Source organism: Lucilia sericata, unplaced genomic scaffold, assembly GCF_015586225.1.
Source record: "Lucilia sericata isolate MDLA Ls3-8-SP2 unplaced genomic scaffold, ASM1558622v1 Contig002757F_arrow, whole genome shotgun sequence".
Taxonomy (NCBI): domain Eukaryota; kingdom Metazoa; phylum Arthropoda; class Insecta; order Diptera; family Calliphoridae; genus Lucilia; species Lucilia sericata.
The window spans coordinates 1-20000 of NW_023996470.1; the positions used below are offsets into that span (position 1 = coordinate 1).

Genomic DNA, 20000 nt, shown 5'->3' on the forward strand with positions numbered 1-20000 from the left:
ACTAACTAACTAACTAACTAACTAACTAACTAACTAACTAACTAACTAACTAACTAACTACTAACTACTAACTAACTAACTAACTAACTAACTAACTAACTAACTAACTAACTAACTAACTAACTAACTAACTAACTAACTAACTAACTACTAACTAACTAACTAACTAACTAACTAACTAACTAACTAACTAACTAACTACTAACTAACTAACTAACTAACTAACTAACTAACTAACTAACTAACTAACTAACTAACTAACTAACTAACTAACTAACTAACTAACTAACTAACTAACTAACTAACTAACTAACTAACTAACTAACTAACTAACTAACTAACTAACTAACTAACTAACTAACTAACTAACTAACTAACTAACTAACTAACTAACTAACTAACTAACTAACTAACTAACTAACTAACTAACTAACTAACTAACTAACTAACTAACTAACTAACTAACTAACTAACTAACTAACTAACTAACTAACTAACTACTAACTAACTAACTAACTAACTAACTAACTAACTAACTAACTAACTAACTAACTAACTAACTAACTAACTAACTAACTAACTAACTAACTAACTAACTAACTAACTAACTAACTAACTAACTAACTAACTAACTAACTAACTAACTAACTAACTAACTAACTAACTAACTAACTAACTAACTAACTAACTAACTAACTAACTACTAACTAACTAACTAACTAACTAACTAACTAACTAACTAACTAACTAACTAACTAACTAACTAACTAACTAACTAACTAACTAACTAACTAACTAACTAACTAACTAACTAACTAACTAACTAACTAACTAACTAACTAACTAACTAACTAACTAACTAACTAACTAACTAACTAACTAACTAACTAACTAACTAACTACTAACTAACTAACTAACTAACTAACTAACTAACTAACTAACTAACTAACTAACTACTAACTAACTAACTAACTAACTAACTAACTAACTAACTAACTAACTAACTAACTAACTAACTAACTAACTAACTAACTAACTAACTAACTAACTAACTAACTAACTAACTAACTAACTAACTAACTAACTAACTACTAACTAACTAACTAACTAACTAACTAACTAACTAACTACTAACTAACTACTAACTACTAACTAACTAACTAACTAACTAACTAACTAACTAACTAACTAACTAACTAACTAACTAACTAACTAACTAACTAACTAACTAACTAACTAACTAACTAACTAACTAACTAACTAACTAACTAACTAACTAACTAACTAACTAACTAACTACTAACTAACTAACTACTAACTAACTAACTAACTAACTAACTAACTAACTAACTAACTAACTAACTAACTAACTAACTAACTAACTAACTAACTAACTAACTAACTAACTAACTAACTAACTAACTAACTAACTACTAACTAACTAACTAACTAACTAACTAACTAACTAACTAACTAACTAACTAACTAACTAACTAACTAACTAACTAACTAACTAACTAACTAACTAACTACTAACTAACTAACTAACTAACTAACTAACTAACTAACTAACTAACTAACTAACTAACTAACTAACTACTAACTAACTAACTAACTAACTAACTAACTAACTACTAACTAACTAACTAACTAACTAACTAACTAACTACTACTAACTAACTAACTACTAACTAACTAACTAACTAACTAACTAACTACTAACTAACTAACTAACTAACTAACTAACTAACTAACTAACTAACTAACTAACTAACTAACTAACTAACTAACTAACTACTAACTAACTAACTAACTACACTAACTAACTAACTAACTACTAACTAACTAACTAACTAACTAACTAACTAACTAACTAACTAACTAACTAACTAACTAACTAACTAACTAACTAACTAACTAACTAACTAACTAACTAACTAACTAACTAACTAACTAACTAACTAACTAACTAACTAACTAACTAACTAACGAACTAACTAACTACTAACTAACTAACTAACTAACTAACTAACTAACTAACTAACTAACTAACTAACTAACTACTACTACTAACTAACTAACTACTAACTAACTAACTAACTAACTAACTAACTAACTAACTAACTAACTAACTACTAACTAACTAACTAACTAACTAACTAACTAACTAACTAACTAACTAACTAACTAACTAACTAACTAACTAACTAACTAACTAACTAACTAACTAACTAACTATCTAACTAACTAACTAACTAACTAACTAACTAACTAACTACCTAACTAACTACCTAACTAACTAACTAACTAACTAACTAACTAACTAACTAACTAACTAACGGGAATGGCCGTCTATATGATCCATTTCAGTCATTTTCTGAACTCAGTCATAACTGTGCGCTCAAAAGACCTATTAGGAGATACGGTTGTATGGCGGCTATGCGGAATATAGAACCGATTTCAATAGGCTTGTTCCATGGGTCAAAAGAAGAGAATTTACATATACATACAGACGGACAGGCGGACAGACAGACAATTCTTAGCCAATTGGTATACTTTATGATGGGACCAATATTTGTGGGTGTTACAACTATCAGCACAAACTCATAATATCCTCCTCACTATAGTAGCGTAGGGTATAACAAGGACTGAATTACGGCATACGTGATCGAGTCAAATTGATCTTAATATTCCTTTTTTTAGACGATGCTATTCGATATCGAAAAAGAAACCTAGTAAGATTTAGTTTTTAATTTAGTTACCTGTAACTTGCACATTGATATTTTTAATAGTCTATGTTCTGGGGACAAAGTTGACCTGTATAAAGAGACGGGGGACACATATAGCTAAGTAAATCGAATCTAAATACTATACAAGACCCACATAAAAAAATATTATTTTTTTTTGGACGCTTTAAAATTTGCACCATGTCTTATATAAAGCCTACTACATTAACAAATAAATTTTCTAATATCTTTATTTTGTTATCATCAAAAAAAAAACTTACCTTAGAAGCTGGGGCCAATGTTCTAGCAAATGTATGAAATGTCTCCTTATTAGATACAATTGAATCTGAGCATTTCTAGGAATAAGGAAATGAAAAAATGTATTATTTTTTTGTTAGTATGTAATTAAGATATTTGTGTATTATAGTTAATGAAGTGTGAAAATGTCTGAACGATGCATGACTTGTGATTAATTAAATATTATATCTTCCAGCTACAAATAAATAAACAACTGTTATATTTTTAGATAATTTTATACAAATATACATATTTTGTCTAAGAGTTGTAGATTATTTCTGGTGGAATTATTTTATTTACAGAGTTTTTTACTTAAATAAATTGAAATTATTTGTTAAACATTTTAATAGCTTAAAGTTGAAAGGTTATTAATCTCGTTTTCACTTAGCAACTAAATATTGAAAACAGGAAAATGTTTTTTTTTTTTATAATAATATTTAATTACAAACTCGAGCAAATATTTAGTAATAACAAACTTATGTAAAATTCTTCAAATTACAACAATGACAGATTCAGTTTCCTGTCATGAAAATATTTTTATTAATAAATTTTTTTTCCTGTGGGAAATGCTAACTTATGTTAAGAAACATTTTTTTCCAAATAATATAACATAATTGATTTAATTAGTTTAAATTATTAGGAAAATGAATAAGATCATTTTCAAACAACTTTAAATGTTTAGAAATTTTAATATTTATTTAGCATAATATTAAGTTAATTTTATCTGCATACATATGTATTTATTAAATACTGCAAATTGTTTAACACAGTAATAATTGAATAATTTGTGGTATTTTAACCACCTGTTGCACGCTTTAGATGCCTGTCTCTGTTGCAATGGACTTGCAACCAAATGCTGTAGTATATAGCCACATAATTGATGAGTTAATTATTAAGTTTGTAAATAATTCTAATAAGGAAATTAAATACTAAATACCTGGTAAATAGAATTTAAATAAATTTGTTTTGTTTATAAATTTTCTTTATAGAGATAACATCTAGCTAAAAGCACAAGCTATCATATACTAAACTTTTTCTTAAATTTTCATATGAGTCTAGGAAATTTGTCGCCAATATAATAAGATTTCCTATACAGTAAAGCTATCATTAATAAATAAATCTATCGCTAAAGTTTCCCACAGTTATATCAAGCTTTTCTATAACATCTGATATCTATCACATGGGTAAATAAAGTGTTTTTTGGCATTAAATATTTAGCTAAAGCTTATTTATAGGCCAAAAGCTTTATAGCTTTCTATTAGAGCATTAAATATGTTTTTTCCTTATAGCTTATTTACAGGTCAAAAGCTTTAAAGCTTTCCATTAGAGAATATATACCTCTTTAAAGTTAAAGCTTTTCTATAGGGTACATTTATAGATTATGAGTATTATTCATAATCCATTATCAAAGTTTTATAGAATTCCATTAGAGAATAAAATATTTACCTAAAGCTTATTTATAGGTCAAAAGTGTTATAGCTTTCCATTAGAGAATATATACCGCTTTAAAGTTAAAGCTTTTCTATAGGGTACATTTATAGATTATGGGTATTATTCATAATCCATTATCAAAGTTTTATAGAATTCCATTAGAGAATAAAATATTTACCTAAAGCTTATTTATAGGTCAAAAGCTTTAGATTTCCATTAGAGAATATATACCGCTTTAAAGTTAAAGCTTTTCTATAGGGTACATTTATAGATTATGGGTATTATTCATAATCCATTATCAAAGTTTTATAGAACCAATTTTTATGAAATTTTTAAACTTTCATGTAAAAAAATAGCTTTCTATATACTATATAAAGTAAAGCTTTCTTATATAGAAAATCTATTACCTATAATTGCTTCTTATAGAAGCTTTTCTATAGATCTGCCACTTATAAGCTTAGTTTTTTTAGCTTAGTTTATAGAGAAAGGTTTTCCTCAGAAGGAAATAATTTTAGCTTTCCTATAGAGAAAATCTATTCTATATATCAAGCTTTTCTATAAATTATCAAATGGAAAACAATTGCTTTATGTTCTAGATTTCTTATATTCTAATACTTATAAACACGATATAATTTATAATTTCATTCTTTACTTTACATAAAAAACTTAAAAGTTTTTTAATAGAGGAAATATATTGCTATCAGTTCAAGCATTTCTATTAAAAAAAGCCTTCTGCAGAAGAAATCTAACTAAAATTTATCGTTTAAAACTCAAACTTTCTTATAGATGAAATTCTGTTGCTTTTAAGCTCAATAATTTCTCTTGAGCTTAAACTTTTTAATAGAGAAAAGCATTCCTATACAGGAAATCTATTACTAATAAGCTTTAGCTTTACCATTATTGTTTGTAAGCTCAAGCTTTTCTTTACTTTACAGATAGTATAATACATAAAAGCTCAAGTTTATTAATAGAAGAAATATACTGTTATCAGCTCAAGCATTTTTATTAAAGAAAATCCTTCTGCAGAAGAAATATAACTAAATTCTGTTGCATTTAATTAAATCTATTCTTTGTAAGCTTAAGCTTTTATGTAATGGAAATCTATCGTTTAAAGCTCAAGCTTTTATATAAAGGAAGAGGTTTTCTTTATAAGAATAAGTCAAGCACTCCTATAAAGGCTTTACCATTAAGTAAATCTATTGTTTATAAGCTCATGCTTTCCTCTATTGTATTTAAGCTAAAGCTTTCATAGAAAAGAGGAGGTTTCCTGCATAGGAAATCCAAGATTTCCTCTAATAGAAATCTATTGCTTTTAAACTAAAGCTTTCATATAAAGGAAAAGATTTACTAAGGAGGAAATCTATTGCTTATAAGCTCATGTATTTTTATAAGGAAAATCCATTGCTTAATAGCTTAATGGAACTTTTAATGGGCGAAACATAATAATAGTTAGATGAAATATATTATTAATAAAAAAAAGCTTTTTTTTTTAAATTAAAGCTTTCTTTTAAAGCAAATCTATCGTTTATGACATTAAACTTTCCTGCAAAGAGAGAGATAAATTCTATTTAGCATTCCTGTGGAGCATATATGTATGTAGCTTAAGCTTTTTATAAAGCTTTTCTAGAAGAGTTTTCAGAGGAAAATAAACAAAAAATATTTAGTTTTAAAGATTTTTTATAGAACTTTCCTAGAAGAGCTTTCAGAAGAACGTAATCGCTTAAAAACTGGAGCAAATATATTGCTAATGAGAAAAAGCTTTCCTTTAAAGATAAAGCTTTACTTTAGAACAAATCTATTCATTGTCAGAATAAGCTTTTGTTTAAAGAAACAAACTTTGTATAAAGAAATTATATTTAGCTTTTTTGTAGAAAGCTTTTCTATATCGAATAATCGTAGCTTATAAACTCAAGCTTTCCCATACAGAGTAAATATGCTATAAAGTTTGTTGAACATAATTATTTTGACGTTTACTATTAACAATTAATATTAAAATTTAATTAATTATTCTTTTTTGAAGAATTTTATAATAATATTTAATACATTTCTCAAAGGTTGCTAGGATTTTTTTATTTTTTTATTTATTTAGCATGATACTAAGAGCATAGCTGCAGGATATTTCGTCAGATAAATCCTTTCTCACACAGAAGATAAACAAAAAAATAAAACAAATAAAAAAGTTAAGGAGTTCAGCAAAATTTAGGAAATTTCATATTTTTTTTTTTTGTGGGAAAAACCCCAACAGATATGAAAAGATTATTTTCAAATTGTTTACTTATTTCATTAGACACACTCGAATCGAATCTATGAATAATGAATTTAGGATGACAGAAAAAAACCCACACACAAACACTTAAGAAAAACGGACAGATAAAGTGATGACAAGCATTTCAAATATTATGAAATTCATTGTTGAAATTTTAACAAAGTTAATGTAATTGATATGTTCTTAATGCTGGTGTGGTGAAAAACATCTAAATTTAACCTAAGAGTTTTAATAAAAAATTTTATTCAATAAATTGTATTAAAATGTTGACAACATATTTCGCTTTAATTCATTTTTATAAATTTAAATATTTTAAAATTATTTCTTTAAAATCTGCTTAATATATATTTGCATATTTTTGTAAGCAAATATTTGTAAGAAATTCTGTAGATTTTTCAAACGAAAATCTCTATTAAAGTCTGAATTCATGTTTAAATTAAATTATTTCTTTCTTGTTGTTAAATAAAATGTGTAACGGAAGTATTTGACATTTTGGATTTGAACACACACAGATACACGAGAATATACACCCAAACAATTTCTTTAACTTTAAAACATTTTTATGTAAAAAAAATCTATTTTTACCATTATACGTGCATAAGTTGACAGTAGGAACAGATTTTTATTAAGAAAAATTTAATTTTCCTTGTTTGTTTCAATGATTCTAAAGAAATCCGTATAAAGGGAAAACGTCTCATAAACGCTATAAACATGAGAAATTTTACTTAAATAAAGATGGAACACTTAAAATTATCCTAATTTTGTGTTTTCGACCAGAATTCGAAATATAAAGTTCAAATGAACCAACCAACTAACTAACTAACTAGCTAACTAACTAACTAACTAACTAACTAACTAACTAACTAACTAACTAACTAACTAACTAACTAACTAACTAACTAACTAACTAACTAACTAACTAACTAACTAACTAACTAACTAACTAACTAACTAACTAACTAACTAACTAACTAACTAACTAACTAACTAACTAACTAACTAACTAACTAACTAACTAACTAACTAACTAACTAACTAACTAACTAACTAACTAACTAACTAACTAACTAACTAACTAACTAACTAACTAACTAACTAACTAACTAACTAACTAACTAACTAACAACTAACTAACTAACTAACTAACTAACTAACTAACTAACTAACTAACTAACTAACTAACTAACTAACTAACTAACTAACTAACTAACTAACTAACTAACTAACTAACTAACTAACTAACTAACTAACTAACTAACTAACTAACTAACTAACTAACTAACTAACTAACTAACTAACTAACTAACTAACTAACTAATAGTGCTGTTAAAGTATTGAGTAGTGGGTATCGAGTATCGAGTATTTGCCCTATTTTTTGGGTACTCAATACTAAAAAGTAGTTACTCAATACTTTCAGACTTGAATATGGATTTAACTTATTTAAATTTAACGGCTATGATGTGAAAAAATACAGCTCTAAAATCTAATATAGACCATATCATTATTAGAAATGCAACTCTTAGCAATATCAAATCAATGTAAAAATAATTTAAACACTGCAATAATAGTTAAAAAGTTACAAATATTTATCGACGCTATCTAAAAAAATAAAATGTCTCAAAAGAGGTGTGATGTCTGGTCTAACTTTACTTAAAAAAAGGAAAAATTCCTCGTTTTTAATTTAAAATAAAACCGTTAAAAGTATCGAGTAGTATTGAGTACCCAAACGAAAAGTATTGAGTAGTATTGAGTAATCAAAAGTAGTAGAATATTACAGCACTACTAACTAACTAACTAACTAACTAACTAACTAACTAACTAACTAACCGAACTAACTAACTACTAACTAACTAACTAACTAACTAACTAAACTAACTAACTAACTAACATAACTACTACTAACTAACTACTAACTAACTACAACTAACTAACTAACTAACTACTAACTAACTAACTAACTAACTAACTACTAACTAACTAACTAACTAACTAACTAACTAACTAACTACTAACTAACTAACTAACTAACTAACTAACTACTAACTAACTAACTAACTACTACTAACTACACTAACTAAACTAACTAACTACTACTAACTAACTAAATACTAACTACTAACTAACTAACTAACTAACTACTAACTAACTAACTAACTAAACTAACCTAACTAACTAACTTAAGAACTAACTAACCTAACTAACTAACTAACTAACTAACTAACAACTAACTAACTACTAACTAACTAACTACTAACTACTAACTAACTTACTAACTAACTAACTAACTAACTAACTAACTAACTTAACTAACTAACTAACTAACTAACTAACTAAACTCATAACACTAACTAACTAACTAACTAACTACTAACTAACTACTCTAACTAACTAACTAATTAACTAACTAACTTAACTAACTAACTAACTAACTACTAACTAACTAACTAACTAACTAACTAACTAACTAACTAACTAACTAACTAACTAACTAACTAATAACTAACTAACTAACTAACTAACTAACTAACTAACTAACTACTAACTAACTAACTACTAACTAACTAACTAACTAACTAACTAACTAACTAACTAACTAACTAACTAACTAACTAACTAACTAAACTAACTAACTAACTAACTAACTCACTAACTAACTAACTACTAACTAACTAACTAACGAACTTACTAACTAACTAACTAACTAACTAACTAACTAACTAACTAACTAACTCCGCTATATACATATTTCCTTCTCACGATGGTGAATGGTATTAAAAAGTTACATTCAATCAAATCTGTATTTGCCTAAATTTCATGTTTCAATACAAATTTAATATTTTTGTTATGGATATTTTGTTCGGATATAAATACATATTGCAAACCCAGTACTAAAGTGATTCAACTCAAATTTGTATTTTTGCGTTTTTATATTCTTTAAGCCTTAACTATGCACAAGATATTTCGTAATTGTTAACTGTCATGTCTTTCTTTATGTTTCAGAATTTGTAAAAATATTTCTCCCTTTTCTGAAAAAAAATTTGAGTTGTATCACTTTTGTACTGGGTGTGCGATATGTATGTCCAGACTTTATACTTACTTCTATAAATTTTTAAATTAATTGTGTATATTTTGCAACAATGGAAATTACTCATAAAACAAATATTTTAATTTCATAAAACTTTTTAGTGAAATGTTTAGTAAAATATAAACATGTTTTCAAACTTTAAGTTAAAAACGATAATGATGTAAAGTACAAAAAGAATAACAAATAAAAAGAGCAACATAAATATAAAAACATACTTTTTAAAAAAAATGTAATAGTGTACAAAGTAAATAAATCTTTTTTCCTCACACACATGCATGCAAACATATAAAATAGGTAAGAGTGTTATATTCGGTCATGCCGAATTTTATATGCCCATTATCAAACCATTATTAAAATTACAGTAATTTTCTGCAAGAGGCAATTTGTAATACCTATAAAACTTGTCTATGTTTAAAGTTATGAGCGTTCATTTTCTGAATAGGTAAATGTGGGGACTAGAAACAAATGTGGCTCGATCTGCATAAAAATTCCTAGAGAGTTTTGTACTCCTATAAAGGTAAATAAAATCTATTTTCTTCGTTAATTGGTAATTGGTATTTTGAAGAAGTCATTACATATCCAATTATGAACTGATCGTCATCATGGTGTCAAGTCTGTTATGAGCAATAAAGAAATTTTCGGAAGTGGAGAGTCAAAAATGCTCCGATACTTCTGATATTTAGTGAAGATATTTTTTAATCGCTATACTGGTATTTTTTGTCTGTTATGAGTGAAAAAGTAGTTTTCTGAAAGGGACTTTATATGGGAGATAGGGTCTAATATGAAACGAATCGGTGCACTAATGAAATTTAGTTTAGTTTTTTAAAAACTGATTTTATCTTACAAACAGACAGACATATATACAGGCATTCGAACAGAATGAAGAAATAGCAATTTGAACTCCTTTGGATAATTTTTGCTAGGACCAATAGGTGAAAAGTTACAATCATTTGAATGAAACCCTGTATGACCCCATCTGGTGCAAATTTCATTCAAATCGATACGCTTCTCACATTTTAATTAAAGGGTAGAGATATCACATTGTGTACAATTAACTTTAGTATCAAAATATATAATTAAATGCAAAAAGGAGGACTAAAAATAATAGGCGTGGCACCTCACAAAATAAAAATTAAATAATATTGAAATTTAGAGTTTATCAGTGAAATTATAAGATCTAGAATCTTACACAGACAACTTTAACATTCATATAAATATCTGTGGTAGAAATAAGTGAACTAGTAATAGTGGGCGTGGCACCTTCCATATAAGTTAAGTACTTTAAAAACAAGAGTTCTCAAATTTTTTAAACTAACTTTAGTGTCAATATAAATGTTTTTGAAAAAATTAATGAACTAAAAATAGTGGGCGTGGCACCTTTCATAAAAAACGTTACTGTCAAAGTTATATAGGGCAAAAAGAGATTTTTATACCCTACACCACTTTAGTGGGGAGGTTATATTGGATTTGTGCTGATGTTTGTAACATATAAAAATATTCGTCCTAGACCCACCTTAAAGTATACCAATCGGCTTAGAATCGTTTTCTGAGTCGATTAAGCTATGTCCGTCCGTCCGTCCGTCTGGCTGGCTGGCTGGCTGGCTGTCCATGTAAACCTTGTGCGCAAGCTACAGGTCGCAATTTTCAAGATAATTGGATGAAATTTGGCACGCACGTTTTATTTGACCCAAGGACGAAGCCTATTGAAAATGGTTAAAATCGGTCCATTATTTCACCTAGCCCCCATAGAACAGAACAGCCCGAAAAGGGCTTCTGAGCTCATAATTATGTTAAATATACAGATATATCGATAAAATACGGCATAACTAAGTTTTATAGAAGTCTTGATAACCTTGCCAAATTTCATAAAGATCGGGCCCCATTTGACCCTAGCTCCCATACAAAGTCCCCTTCAGAAAATTACTTGAATGTCCCAAATTAACTTATAAACACAAATATCGCGATGAAATTCAGCGCAATAAAATATTATGTAAATATAAATATATTCACAAAATTTTATCGGGCTTGGTCCATATTTGCCCCTAGCCCCCATATAAAGCCTCTTTCAGAAAATTAGTTTTTCATCCATAAATTGCTTAAATGTATCGGAACAAGGGAATATTGAAGATAAATGCGATATTATGAAAAATAAATCACATTTAATATTCATAACTGGTGTAGGGTATCATATGGTCGGCCACGCCCGACTATACTTTCTTACTTGTTGTTTACATTAGTAAATATTAGTAAGTATTATGTTTCATATTGGACGCACAAACTAATTTATATACATACTTAGAAGTAGTTACCTTCAGTTACTGCCCTTATTTCTAAGGAGATTCGAAACTTTTTTTCCCCAACATTCATATGTATATGTTACTGTATTCTGTTTTATTTAACTTGTTATTTTTCTCAGTAATATTTAAACATTCTGAAGTTACTAAATAAATATTTGTATATGTTTTAAATTTTTATTCAAATAAGTTAAATATTTTTCTACCTTAAAATATTGTGTATCCTAAACATCATCAAAATGTATCGAACAATTCAATTTCCCTTTAAAGGTTTCAAAAGAATTTGCTTCCTTGGGCGAATACTTAAATATTCAATGTACTGTTACTAAGTTATATAAATACATATATATTTTGATATTTAAATAAACTTTAAAGAAGAAACTTTACGTAATACACACTAATTTACACTATTTAGAATATTTCCTGTTAAGGGCGTAGTTATGCTAATTTAGGAAATAGACAAATTGTCAAAACTTTTTATTTTGTATAATAAACAGATGATAAACCTTATAATTTCTGGGTAATTTGTCTGTAAACATTTTCATAAACTTTACAATTAAAAGTTTATGTTAATTTCATTTCTATGTAATTTTTTTCATAATTACTTTCACATTTTCATCCTCAAAATTAACAAAAATAGATTTAATGTAATTATGTATATGTTTAAACATTTTAAACTGTCAAAACCATAAAGCAATTTGAAGAGTTTTTTTTTAATGTCAACACCACTACTTGGGTTAGTAAGAATTTTAAGAAATTAAATTTAATAATAAATAGCTAAATTTATTGCTTTTTAATCAACTTTAAGAATCAAAAGGTTAGGGAAATTTTCAATAATACTGGAAACAATGCCGTAATAATAAACCCTAAAAGTATGCAAATTTTATTTATTATGCTGTTATTTATTTGTAACAATTGTATACAATATGTATGCTGAATCAGGTGAATATATTTTTTTAAACAAAAACTAAATAAATATAATAAATTGCATTGAATTTAACTTACAAATGAAATCATGGGTATATTCCATGCTGCTGCCAACAGGGCTTCTGATATGCAACTTTCATCTGGTCCTATAAATGCAGCCACATTTTCATTTTTCATTTGAGTCATAAATCTGTAAAAAAAAAACAGAAGAGATGGTTAAAATATCTATATGTATAAAACAATTGTTAGGAAAATTTCCTTATTTTAATTGAGGTTTTAATTGTAGATATTATTTAGCATTCTTTGTTATTCTTTATTTTAAATATAGTAGTTTTTATTTTAGTTTAGGATTTTGTTTAAATTTCATTTTTAAAATGTATTTAAATGTTATGCAAAAATTTTATTTTTATAAAGTAAGAATGCTACATTCGGTCGTGCTAGATAATAAATACCTTTTTTGATACCTATCATATATTGGTTTAAATACGTTTTTCATTTCATTGTTAATTTCTAAAATGTAATTTTCCGACCCTATAAAATATATGTGTTCCATGTCCGTAGAAATCCATTTACCCATTTCCATCTTAGAAACATAAAATTAAGCATGTAGAGTCCGGAGTAAATTAACCTATAAAGAGGATTTTTTGCTATTTTTACGTACTTCAGAAGGTACATTTTGAGATACTGATACTCGTAGCTTTAGTTAGTTTGTTAGTTAGTTAGTTAGTAGTTGTTAGTTAGTTTGTTAGTAGTTAGTTAGTTAGTTAGTTAGTTAGTTAGTTAGTTAGTTCAGTTAGTTAGTTAGTTAGTTAGTTAGTTAGTTAGTTAGTTAGTTAGTTAGTTAGTTAGTTAGTTAGTTAGTTAGTTAGTTAGTAGTTAGTTAGTTAGTTAGTTAGTTAGTTAGTTAGTTAGTTAGTTAGTTAGTTAGTTAGTTAGTTAGTTAGTTAGTTAGTTAGTTAGTTAGTTAGTTAGTTAGTTAGTTAGTTAGTAGTTAGTTAGTTAGTAGTTAGTTAGTTAGTTAGTTAGTTAGTTAGTTAGTTAGTTTAGTTAGTTAGTTAGTTAGTTAGTTAGTTTAGTTAGTAGTTAGTTAGTTAGTTAGTTAGTTAGGTAGTTAGTTAGTTAGTTAGTTAGTTTAGTTAGTAGTTAGTTAGTTAGTTTAGTTAGTTAGTTAGTTAGTTAGTTAGTTAGTTAGTTAGTAGTTAGTTAGTTAGTTAGTTAGTTAGTTAGTTAGTTAGTTAGTTAGTTAGTTAGTTAGTTAGTTAGTTAGTTAGTTAGTTAGTTAGTTAGTTAGTTAGTTAGTTAGTTAGTTAGTTAGTTAGTTAGTTAGTTAGTTAGTTAGTAGTTAGTTAGTTAGTTAGTTAGTTAGTTAGTTAGTTAGTTAGTTAGTTAGTTAGTTAGTTAGTTAGTAGTTAGTTAGTTAGTTAGTAGTTAGTTAGTTAGTTAGTTAGTTAGTTAGTTAGTTAGTTAGTTAGTTAGTTAGTTAGTTAGTAGTTAGTTAGTTAGTTAGTTAGTTAGTTAGTTAGTTAGTTAGTTAGTTAGTTAGTTAGTAGTTAGTTAGTTAGTTAGTTAGTTAGTAGTTAGTTAGTTAGTTAGTTAGTTAGTTAGTTAGTTAGTTAGTTAGTTAGTAGTTAGTTAGTTAGTTAGTTAGTTAGTTAGTTAGTTAGTTAGTTAGTTAGTTAGTTAGTTAGTTAGTAGTTAGTTAGTTAGTAGTAGTTAGTTAGTTAGTAGTTAGTTAGTTAGTTAGTTAGTTAGTTAGTTAGTTAGTAGTTAGTTAGTTAGTTAGTTAGTTAGTTAGTTAGTTAGTTAGTTAGTTAGTTAGTTAGTTAGTTAGTAGTTAGTTAGTTAGTTAGTTAGTTAGTTAGTTAGTTAGTTAGTTAGTTAGTTAGTTAGTTAGTTAGTTAGTTAGTTAGTTAGTTAGTTAGTTAGTTAGTTAGTTAGTTAGTTAGTTAGTTAGTTAGTTAGTTAGTTAGTTAGTTAGTTGTAGTTAGTTAGTTAGTTAGTTAGTTAGTTAGTAGTTAGTTAGTTAGTTAGTTAGTTAGTTAGTTAGTTAGTTAGTTAGTTAGGTAGTTAGTAGTTAGTTAGTTAGTTAGTTAGTTAGTTAGTTAGTTCGTTAGTTAGTTAGTTAGTTAGTTAGTTAGTTAGTAGTTAGTAGTTAGTTAGTAGTTAGTTAGTTAGTTAGTTAGTTAGTTAGTTAGTTAGTTAGTTAGTTAGTTAGTTAGTTAGTTAGTTAGTTAGTTAGTTAGTTAGTTAGTTAGTAGTTAGTTAGTTAGTTAGTTAGTTAGTTAGTTAGTTAGTTAGTTAGTTAGTTAGTTAGTTAGTTAGTTAGTTAGTAGTTAGTTAGTTAGTTAGTTAGTTAGTTAGTTAGTTAGTTAGTTAGTTAGTTAGTTAGTTAGTTAGTTAGTTAGTTGCTTCAAACATGTCCTTTACCTAGTATTGCTACGAAGACAAATTTTTCGAAAAGTTTAAAAATCATTAAATTTTGAGCTTAGAACAAAAATAATCAAAAGTTGCACGTAAGTTCATCATACTGCTGTAAAAACATATGTTTTTAAAACAAACAAGCAAATATTTTTGCATGTTTCATTAATTAAATGGAAACAAACAGAAAACTATTACAAATATTTTAAAACAACTTTAAAAAAATATTATAAAAATCTTTGAAGGTATAATTTTAATATTACAGAACTATTAACACGTGTAAATTTTTACATATGTTACATATTGCATATACATAGACAACAGTTGAGAATTTTATTAAATTTTATTATTAAGTACCTCAATATTTAACTTTAAGATCACACAAGGCTATTTATATTTTTGTGCGAATAAAACCTACTCACACAATACACTTGTTTCCATAGTAACGGAAATTCACCTCTTACCTTATGGGTTGTACGCGATAAAGTCCTGTTGTATGACCAATATCGAATGCTTTAAATGACAAACGTTTGCCTGGCAGCAGCAAAGGATTCTTATTTATGTCCTCCACAGCTAAAGGCAGACCACCAAGTGTCACCTGTAATATATATATATATGAGTAGTAAATAAGAGTTATTGAAATCGAAATATCATTTGGGAAATGTATGTTTATTCAAATAAAACTTAAAACAAAAAAAGAATAGATTTGCAATCAATTGGTACTTTACACAAGTAGATTTCAAAGGGATAATCATGTGCCTTGTTTTAAGTTTAAATGGAAAAATATTTATATTTAAAATATATGTGTGTGTTAAATGTGCACAATGGGTTTGATGGATTACAAGTTATTGGAGATGTTTTATTATACGAATAAAACAAAGTAAAATTTTTGCTATTTTTGAGTAAACACTGGATGGAAGAAAAATTCTTGGAGACTAATTGAATAATAACTTGTTGTCTTGTTAAAGGTACTTTTCCAGTTTTTGTATGTTTATCATTGCTAATTAATGAGTCAAAATGTTTACTTAGAAATATAATTAAATATTTCAAACTGAAAATTTCTTAAAATGTATTAAGTACTTAATTTAAAAATCAATTTTTTTCATAATTCCTAAAATTTACATTATAAATTCAAGCCTTCACTGTACAATTTATGCATAAATTTACAAAAAATCTGTCTATGATTGTGCTGCTTTAAGTAAATACTTACACGCATAAACCGAAAAAAAATCATAAAAAAATTCTCTTGGCAACGTTTATATTTAAAGTGTCCTTGAAAAGTGTCAAGTTCTCGCTTAAATTGTAAGTCATGGCAATTTGCTGGAAATGTGTACATTGAACATTGTACAAATGACTAAGCAAGCTATTGCTTTTAACCAAATGTCTATGTACTTAAACAGAGCAAAAAACAACAAAAAACAAAAAATCAAACATTTGAAAAAATATTGTTGACCATTTTGGGTGCGTAAAATTGTTTTGAAAAATACTTTAAACAGAAAAAACAAAGCCTTATTTCGAATTTAACCTAAATTAATTACTTAGTATTTGGGACAATATTCAAAAAAAGATAGGATTGTTTAATTTTGTGAGATGTTAGTTCATAAAGTGATGTTTTTTTAACTTAAATAATATGTTTTAAACAAAAATAACGAAACATTTAGAATTTTGCATAAATTAATTACTTATTTGGAACAATATTTAAGTAAGATAGAATTGAAATCAAGTTCTAAATAAAACGGGTTCATTTAATTGAACGATCCCTAAAAAATAGTGCCTTTTAATTAAAAAAAACAATAAGTCGACGATCAATTTAGTTTATCAAATAGTTAGTAACTTGTTAAGTAATTGAAACTATAGTTAGTACTTTACTCGACATTGTGATCGACTCTATAGTCGAACTACGATCGACTCTACAGCCGTCTCTACGATCGACTCTATAGTAGAAACTACGCTCGATTCTATAGTTGACTTTATAATCTACCAAATAGACGTCTCTATAGACGACAAGTCGAGTATCAGTACTCGATACTAGTGTCTACAGTCGACTCTATAGTCTACTATAGGGTCGACTAAAGAGTCGACTATGGGGTTGACTTAATGGTCGACTATATAGTCGACTACTGAATAGGCTATAGTCGACTACATGTCGACTATATTATCAACTATAGATTCGACTATAGCGTCGACTACAGCGTCGACTATAGCATCGACTATAGAGTCGACTATAGCGTCGACTATAGTGTTGACTATAGGGTAGACTATAGAGTCGACTCTATAGTTGATAATATAGTCGACATGTAGTCGACTGTAGCCTATTCAATAGTCTATAGTCGAATCTATAGTTGATAATATAGTCGACATGTAGTCGACCCCATAATCGACTCTATAGTCGACACCCTAGTCGACTCTATAGTCGACTCTATTGTCGACTCTATAGTCGACTCTAAAGTCAACCCTATAGTCGACTCTATAGTCGACCATAGAGTCGACAAGTGTCGACTACAGGTCGACTATAATATCGATTATAGCGTCGACTATAGTGTTGATTATAGGGTGGACTATAGAGTCAACTGTATAGTCAACACTATAGTCCAGTCAATAGTTGACTCTAAAGTCATGTTAATAGTCGACTCTATAGTCTACTCAACAGTCTACTCTATAGTCAACTCTATAGTCGACTCTATAGTCGACTCTAAAGTCAATCCTATAGTAGACTCTAAAGTCAATCCTATAGTCGACTCTAAAGTCAATCCTATAGTCGACTCTAAAGTCAACCCTAAAGTCGACTCTATAGTCGACCATAGAGTCGATAAATGTCGACTATTGAATAAGCTATAGTCGACACCATAGTCGACACTATAGTCGACCATAGAGTCGACAAGTGTCTACTATTGAATAGGCAATAGTCGACTACAGGTCGACTATAATATCGATTATAGTGTTGATTATAGGGTGGATTATAGAGTCAACTGTATAGTCAACACTATAGTCCAGTCAATAGTTGACTCTAAAGTTATGTCAATAGTCGATTCTATAGTCTACTCTACAGTCTACTCTATAGTCTACTCTATAGTGGACTCTAAAGACTACTATAGCCTATTCACTATAGCTATATACTATAGCCTATTCTATAGTCGATCCTATAGTCGAATCTATAGTCGATCCTATAGTCGACTCTATAGTCGATCCTATAGTCGACTCTATAGTCGATCCAATAGTCGACTCTATAGTCGATACTATAGTCGACACTATAGTCGAGTCTATAGACGAAGCTATAGTCGACTCGATAGTCGTCATTATAATCGAATTTGTGGTTGAAGTTGGCTCCTGTTTGTTAAAAGTTAATTAATTAAACGTGGCAATAAATTTCAAAAGGACCCTGTTTCTAAACTAACTTTAAATTTACAACAAATATTTTGATGGTATATAAACTAAAGCATAAATTACAAAGTAATAAATCAAATATATAGTTTGAGTTTGTTGTTTGTGTTACAACTTAAATCATAATTCTGTTTTCGCACTAAACACTAATGTATTCAAGTAATTAAAATAATTGTTAGAACAAATTTAAACGCATATTAATTGTTTGCATGCAAATTCATTCTAAATATTTGCTTAAAGTATACGTATGAGTAATAATAAATTCATGTTAACACAATTAATATTTATCATACGTTACATAGCTTCAAAATGGTTTTAAATTAAAATTAATTTAAATAACGATTTTTACAGATAACTGTTATTACTTAATTAATATTATCGTTTTCATTTATATTCATTTCTATTAAAACTAAATATTATTGTAAAATAGAGGTTTCAATTGGATTTAAAAAAATTCATGTTTTTATTAGTACACTTTTGTAATATGTGTTTTGTCCTTAGTATCGTATGCTTTTTTGAATTATGCAACGTATGTAAGCTCATCAGATTTTTATACCCTACACCACTATAGCATGTGTAGGGTGATGTTTGTAACACCCAAAAATAATGGTCCTACACACACCATAATGTATACTAATCGACTCAGAATCACTTCCCGTGTCGATTAAGCTACATAAGTCCGTCCGTCCGTCCGTCTGTCTGTCTGTCTGTCTGTCTGTCTGTCTGTCCGTCTGTCTGTCTGTTCGTCTGTGTCTCCATGTATTGTGCTCACGCTACAGGTCGCTATTTTCAAGATAATTTGATGAAATTTGATACATACTCTCCTTTTGACTCGCTAATGTTGCCAGACGTTTTAAGTTTTACAGAGTTCAGAGACTTTTTACTTAAAACAATATTTAATATTTAGATTAGAGGATAGGCGGTCAATTGTTGCATGGAAAAATCTCATCACCAGTGTTGCCAGAGTGTTAATTATTGTTACAGGGTTGCCAGACTTTTAATTTTTAAATAATGAAATAATTATTTAAATGAAATTAATGTCGGTTGCAATGTAAGCTAAATGCTATAAATATTTCAACATTGTCAGACTTTTGGAAATTGTAGGATTTTATAAAATTTCTTTGAACTGTTAAAACTTTTAAATTATTATAAAATATTCTTAAAATTAACTCTA

At 27.4% G+C, this 20000-nt stretch overlaps 1 protein-coding gene across 1 annotated transcript; it reads right to left on the reverse strand.

Moving 5' to 3' along the window:
- Window positions 1-3008: 3008 nt before the first annotated feature.
- On the reverse strand, window positions 3009-16043 carry LOC119614281 (guanylate cyclase 32E-like; the record flags this gene model as incomplete). Its single annotated transcript, XM_037970422.1, has 3 exons — window positions 3009-3083; window positions 13106-13217; window positions 15910-16043. Coding segments are annotated over 3 exons (321 nt in total), but the record flags the coding sequence as incomplete, so codon positions are not given.
- Between the last annotated feature and the right edge of the window lie 3957 nt (window positions 16044-20000).